Source organism: Porites lutea, chromosome 8 (assembly GCF_958299795.1).
Source record: "Porites lutea chromosome 8, jaPorLute2.1, whole genome shotgun sequence".
Classification (NCBI taxonomy): Eukaryota; Metazoa; Cnidaria; class Anthozoa; order Scleractinia; family Poritidae; genus Porites; species Porites lutea.
This window is the reverse complement of record NC_133208.1, coordinates 20,102,808-20,110,307: the sequence shown is the minus strand read 5'-3', so window position 1 is coordinate 20,110,307 and position 7,500 is coordinate 20,102,808. Positions and strand designations below refer to the sequence as shown.

Sequence of the window (7,500 nt, the reverse complement as noted above, 5' to 3'; positions counted from 1 at the left end):
TTGCTTTGACAAATATGCTGCTCTATTTTCCAAATAACACTTCCAAAGTCATTTGTTTGGGTAATAAACATTAATTTGATACTTCTTTTATACATTCTGAGCTTTTTCCCCTTTGAAAGTTGCTTTAAATTATAATTTTAACAAAAAACCCGGAAATCCAAGATGGCGGATCCAAGATGGCGGATCCAAGATGGCGGACAACCATTTCAAATTTTAAATCTTATTGCTTCCTATTGCTTTTTCTCGCTGTACAAGTGTTTCCTTGTTACTAGTTCATAAGAAAGGATAACAAAGAGATGACTTTACCAATATTATTGATATTTTACGTATCTAAGTGGAAAAATAATAAGAAACATTGAAACATCGAAATATAACGTCACTGTGACGTCATCATTGGGCGTGGCAAGTCAAAACTGGGTGTGGGGCTTCTTTGTACGGAGATGATCATTGTGTGTAAATTTCATGACCCTACCATTATTGGTTCCAGAGATACAGAGGGGGGGTCCGAGGAGCCCCCCCCCCCCCAGTCACAGATTGACCAAAAAAGCCCAGTCTGAATAGGGTTAAGGGTTATCGATGAACCAAATATGAGCGAAATCAAATTTTCAACTTGTGCCGACCGTGGGTCGATATTTACGGAAAGCCACTCTTAAGGTGTTAAAAAGAAAAAAATGTTTGGAATATTTTTCCGAATGCACTCCAAGAGATGTGTGTAATATTCTTTTACAGTCTGTCCAAATATGACAACCTTGAATGAGATTTCAGGGGTTATCGCCAGCCCTTTCTACCCCAGACGCGGTTATTTGGATAATCAAAGCTGCAGCTGGGAAATCAGGGCAAGAAAAGGAAAACGAATTGTATTTACTATTGAGGACATGGATTTTAATTGGTGGTGCAGTGGACGATGGTCTTGCTTGTGTGATTCTTTGGAAATTCAAGGTGGATCCATTTCAGGCTACGATGGACCCAAATGGCGTCTATGTGCCACTCTTTCAACAGCGAACGCAACGTATGATTGGTTTAAACAGCGAATTAAAGTGTTATTTTTCTCCAACGGTAGTATACAATGGGGCCGTGGATTTAAAATATCATATACTCAAGTAAACTTCAGTGTATCCGGTAAGTAAATATTGCCTATTTCCTGTTGTGGAAGTGAAAATGAGAAAACCTTGACGCCAAGCTAAGGATACATCTTTCATTTAGGATTCAGATAACGACAAGTCGGTTTTGTTTTTTGCTTGTTTGCTTTACCTTTCTGGAGGAGAGGAGGGAAAGAGAAGCAAAAGAGAGAAAGTGCGTCATTCCTATCTCCTCTCTCCAAAAAGCTATGGAATGCCTATTACTCAGGATACATCACTGTGTCACTTTTAATCCTCTCTTAGGATGTTCCAACTACACAACCCTCAACGATTCCAACAGAGCAATGACACATAACAGAAGTATTTCTTACCTATGCGATGCAAATCTTAATGGATGGTACAGATTTAATGGGGAGGCTGGAACGCAAATGGCTGACTCTTGTGTCAACATGTATCACTGCGGGACCGAGTCACCTGGATGGCTTAACGGAACTCATCCCGACTTAGCTGATGGGGCCGTTAAACGCCAAGTGTGTTTTAGCTCTTTTGACAACTGTTGCCATCATTCAAATGAAATAACTGTGCAACATTGTGGAGGATTTTACGTTTACAAACTTGAAGGACAATCCCATTGCAATCTGCGTTACTGTGGAAACGGATCGCCATATGCACAAGGTATTAACAAAAATAAGACAACAATCGTTTTATTTCATTGTTTGGCAGGCGTATTTTCATTTATTTTCAAAATTTCAATTTCAAAATTCGTGCCTCGTTTTCCCAATGAAATTGCATTTTCTAGCAAAATAAGAATTAAACACTAAGAAGTTTTTAAGAAAATAATATAGAAGCAACTATCGCTCATAAAGTAGTAACTGACGCTGAACAAGTACATAAGAATTTGACAGATTGTACAACACGGAGTTTCCCTTTCTTTCGTAGAATGTTACAATTACAAAGTTCTTAACGAGACCAGCAGATCGAAAATATATAATGAATCTTATCATCAATGTGATCATACGCTGTCGACTGACTGGTACAGATTTAGTGGGGCAGCTGGAAATCAAATGGCAGAGTCTTGTATTGATATGTATCGTTGTGGCACACGTTACCCTGGTTGGCTCAATGGAAGTCTTCCTACAGTAAACGAGGGGGCTGTTCAAAGAAGAGTGTGTTTCAGGTATTTCAGCGACTGTTGTTCTTTTTCGACTTACATCAGAGTCCGTAACTGTGGTGGCTTCTACGTTTACCAACTAAAGCCGTTAACTTACTGTTACTTACGTTACTGTGGCAACGGATATGTATCATCGACACCAACAAAGCCAGGTACACCTTTTCCTTCTTTCTGTTTTTTTCTTGTATTAATTTCCTATTCGTTCTGCGGATGATGCATTAGGCATTCATCGATGTGCTTGCCTTCAAATGGTGAAAATGAACGGCAGCTATTCTAGCGTATTTACATTTACCCATCCACACTTAGCGTATTCGAATCGTTTTGGGCCATCCACATGAAAACGCTACAACGAAGGAAAGACGATAGCATCCCTTACGGAGCAAGCGTCATGCTAGAAGAATATAATGTATGACAACATCGTATTGGAAAACCTCCGTTTTCGTCCGTCCACACGTAAACGAGAAGCCGGCTTTTTCAAAATCTCCACGCTGGAGAGCGTTTTTCAAAAGATGCGTTTTCGGTGACCGTTTTTCCCGGATAGGTGTGGACGGTAGGCCAAACCGGGAAAAAAAAACTAAACCGGATACGTGTGGACAGGGCCTGGTGGTGCCGTACAGAAATATAATGTTAATTCCACCTTTCTGGAGAGAAAATAATTTCTTTGTTTTCGTTTTTTTTTTGTTTATTTGTCTTTTTCATTAGAGTTACCACACACAACGACCACAAAAGTAACACCTGCAAGTAAGTATCCTATGAAGATTAAAGTATATAAAGTTGCACCGAAGCAAATTTCTGATTTTAATCCAACTTAGAGCTCACTTAAAAACTTATTAACGATAATTTTGGTTTCTTCCAGCAGGGGCACCAAGCACCACCGACCCCGAAATAACACCCACACGTAAGTCTCTTAGGGGGTTGAAAGAACTTCAATGAATGTATTGGAAAAATGGGCACCTTTTCAACTATAGTTAAACGCTATGTAAAAACCGATCATTTCAAGCTTGCTGAGGACATGCGATTACTATCGGTTAGCTAATACATGTTGAAGGTTGCGTTCGGTCAGCGGAACAACGTTCGTCCGCAACGCTGATTGCGTCAATAGCGTATCAAACTTTGCCCATTGTTGAGGTTGCATTTTGGGAAGACAATAGTACTTTTGTTCCCTACATTCTAGTGATGAAGTTTGGTGAATAAACGAGAAGTCATAACATTTATGTCGGGATAGAACGACAAAGAAAAATATCTGAATCTTAGGCCCCGTCCACACGCATCCGGATTTTTTGAAAACGGAGATCTTTTTCTCCGTTTTCAAGGAAAAAAAAAACTACCCATCCACACTTAGCGTATTCGAATCGTTTTCGGCCATCCACACGAAAACGCTAAAACGAAAGAAAGACGATAGCATCCCTTACGGAGCATGCGTCATGCTAGAAGAACATGATGTATGACATCATCGTATTGGAAAACCTCCGTTTTCGTCCGTCCACACGTAAACGAGAAGCCGGCTTTTTCAAAAATCTACACCCTGGAGAACGTTTTTGAAAAGATGCATTTTCGGTGACAGTTTTCAGCGAATACATACGTGTGGACGGTAGGACAAACCGGAAAAAAAATATCCGTTAATTCAAACAAAACAGATATAAGTGTTGACAGGGCCTTGGTGGTGGGGTTCTGGCCCCAGTTGTTCAAAAGGTGGATAACGCTATCCACTGGATAAATCACTATCCACTGCATGCTGCAATTGGTTTCCCTAATACTTATCCTTTGAATGGTAATTTATCCAGTGGATAGTACAATTGGTTTCCCTAACACTTATCCTTTGGATAGTGATTTATCCAGTGGATAGCGTTACCCCACCCTTTGAACAACTGGTATTATGATCCTTATGGATCTTTATAAGGTCCTCAAAAGATGCTTGTGCAGATCAAAGACCCTTAGAGATCTTAAAAAGTTTTTCAACAGGGTGCGCTATGCAAAGTTTGAACAACTGGGGCCAGAAATACATGCTAATTCCACGCTGTTTTTGTTTTGCTTGTTTATTTGTCTTTTTTATTAGAGTTACCAGAAACGACCACAACAAAAATAACACCTGCAAGTAAGTATCCTATAAAGATTAAAGTATATAAAGTTGTACCGAAGAAAATTTCCGATTTTACTCCAATTTAGAGCTTTTATTAATGATAATTTTGGTTTCTTCCAGCAAGGACACAAAGCACCACTGACCCCAAAATAACACCCACACGTAAGTCTCTCAGCAGGTTCAAAGAACTTGAATGTATTGGGAAAAAATGGGCTTCTTTTTAAGTTTAGTTAAACGCTATGTAAAAACTGTCGATCCTCCCGTAAGCGACCATGGTAGACTGTTTGTAAAAGAGGTCCGGACACATATATTTTTGGAGGAGAATTTACCCTCTTTACTTTTTAGAAGAGAAGTTACGATATGTGTTCTGTAGTTCCATGTTGTCACTCAAATTTCTTCGTATCAGTGACAGGCGACCAAAAAAATCAACCATAGTGGGCTTACAAGAGGTTTAAAAAACAAAGGAAAATTATAAAACCATCGACCGCTGTCGCGGTCGCTAAAGAGAGGTGATCGTTTGCAGGAGGTTTTAATCACAGGGCTTTGACTGTGAAAGTCTTGGTTGTTTGGGGGTTTGCACACGGAGGTTTGACTTCCTTCTTTTCTTCCTGTCAGTTTATTTATCAATCAGATAACTATTGACGTCGAATAAGTGCCGGGCACCTCAGTGAAATAATGTGATTTCTTCTTTTGAATAAATCATGGAAAGATAGAGATCACGCGTTATTTATGTCCATACTACTGTTAACTGCGAGTTAATGTTGCTTCCGATCATTCATCTTGGGCAAACATTATTTCTCGGTTCAAAAAGATTGAATTGATACTCTTACGATCTTGGTAAAAGTATCGATTTCTGTCAGTCTCTAAAACACAGGGCAAGAATTTCAAACCTCAGAAGCTTGGAATTACGCCATATTAGATAGCTGGTTTTTGAGACTTTGCAATGAGAAGGAAGAAAAAGTACTGAGAACCATGCATTTACAATTACTGCGAAGTTTGAGGAAATTTGTATTGAAGTTATACTTCTGACGTAAATACAAGTTTCCACTTGTCAGATTCCGGAGTAGTGATTTTTAACTGCAGTGTAAGTTTGATTTCACCTCCATTTTTTAATCCAGTTTGAAAGCTCAATGTAGATTTACGCTCGATAAAATGAAATCTTGCTTATTAAGTCTATTTATCAAGTGGTAAAGACTTAAAATCCAAGATCATATGGTGGAGTCATCTTGCATTTAAGCTTTTTTAATGCACAAAAAACTTTGATTCAAGTCTCCATTCCACAAAAACGGCTTTGATTGGAGTTTCCAATTAAGGAAACTCAAATAGTTTTAAAATTACTAATTAAAGTATACCTATTACCTAACATTAAGCTATCCTTTTTCATTTTTTGTAGGGGCGTTGTACAGTGAACTTGAGAATCGGAGCATCGTTGTCATAGATATCGAGAAAGAGATAATTGGCAGGCGCGGCAGCATTCGGCAAAAATGCTGATCAAAATAAGGATTCAAAATTCCCTTCTGATCCACATCCTTTCGTGTATAGTTCAGTCCAGTTTTGAGGCGCAAGAAAAGAGATAACATTGAGAACGAAAACTGATTAAAGGGAGACTGCGAATACTTACAATTTTTACACTTTCCCTGATCGCTTAAAATAGGGAGTATTAAACAAGACACAGGTGAGTCTACTTCTAAGGCGGTCTGTTCTAGGCTATCAGATTGTGGGGATGACGCATTCATTTAAGTGAAAGGCACGCGAAAAGGGGTTTTGATGGTAGTGTGCTACTCGAGCAAGAGATTTCGCAGCTATCTACTATAAAGAGTGGATTTAAATTGATGCCGTGCATAACAACAGGCGGTTCGCAAAGAGCACGGATAGCGTCTCGCTATAAGTATCTTGATTCTGCATTATTCACTGGAAATGCAGAAGGGTAAACATGGGGCCATGTCAGCCTAAGAAAACAGCCGACATTTGGGGACGCCACGACTGGTTTCCCCGCCCGAAATGACGTCTGAGAAACGACTCCAGAAATGTGTCACTACCCAGATCTGGGTAGTGATTCTGATTGGACGAACCGTGAGAGAAATTTTCTTCAGCCAATCATAAGCATTACCCAGATCTGTCATCAGTATGGAATTTCTGTAATCGTTTCTAAGACGTCATTTCAGTCACAGGGAAACTAGTGGTGACGTCCCGAAATGTCAGGTATTTGCTCAGGCTAGGGTCATGTATGGTATTTACTTGTTGAGCTTAAAAATATTTCATTTACATTTCTTTGCCTGACTAAGGAATTGTTTTTGTTTTTATGTTTTTTTTTTTGGTATCGGTAGGAAACAATTAAAACTTGAAGTCTGCAGAATTGACAGATCTTGACAGTGTGATGCATTGGCATGGTTCACTAACTCAGCCACCACTACGCTTCGTTGTTGAAATACTCATGCTCGAGGTCAGGTAAGAAAAGAAAAAAATCACTCGTGTTGTTTGTGACCAGTACAATTTTGAGAAGCAAATCAATGCATTTCTGAGCAAATGGTGCCTTTGTACTGCAGCAGAAAAGTGGAACAAGGGCAAGCCAGTTTCATTTGAGACGTAGTATAATGTATATCATGAAATATTAAATGGGTGTGGCGTACCAAGGCTCAATGTCTAAACTTGTTCTGAGGTTCCCGTTGTTAGGGCATACATTAATATTTACACCTGTCCACTAGAGAGGATCACATTATACGTTTACGATCTCGTCGACCCTATGATGGTTAACGCTGAAAGGGGCTACAAACGGAAACCGTTGAGAGCTTTTTCAATGTAAGTGATATTTGATAGCATAAGTCACCCATACGTTTTCCTTTCCAGGCACTAATGCAAGTGGCTGTACAGGATTGGTCTTTACAGCGTTAACCGTCTATGAATTATAAAGAGTCAATACTAACAGCTACTGAAATGGATCCCATTATAAATGCACTCTAAATATCAGTATTTATTAAATAAAAGAAGCTGACGCCAAGTTGAACACAATACTCTCTTTTACCAATTACGATTCAAAGCCTCGTAAAATTTCATTTGGGAATCAGCATCTTGTAGCAGTTTCAAAGAACGCCGAGCTAAATCTCAAATTTTTCATGGCATTTACTCTCAGCAAGTGTGTGATCACATTCCAATAGTTTAACTATTTTTTT

General features: G+C 39.1%; 1 protein-coding gene across 1 annotated transcript; it reads left to right on the top strand.

The window, feature by feature from the left end:
- Positions 1-740: 740 nt before the first annotated feature.
- On the top strand, positions 741-5,821 carry LOC140945322 (uncharacterized). Its single transcript, XM_073394361.1, has 8 exons — positions 741-1,119; positions 1,383-1,754; positions 2,019-2,402; positions 2,953-2,991; positions 3,110-3,148; positions 4,307-4,345; positions 4,451-4,492; positions 5,724-5,821. Exons 1-8 carry the CDS (start codon positions 741-743, stop codon positions 5,819-5,821), a joined length of 1,392 nt encoding a protein of 463 aa, XP_073250462.1.
- Positions 5,822-7,500: the final 1,679 nt, after the last annotated feature.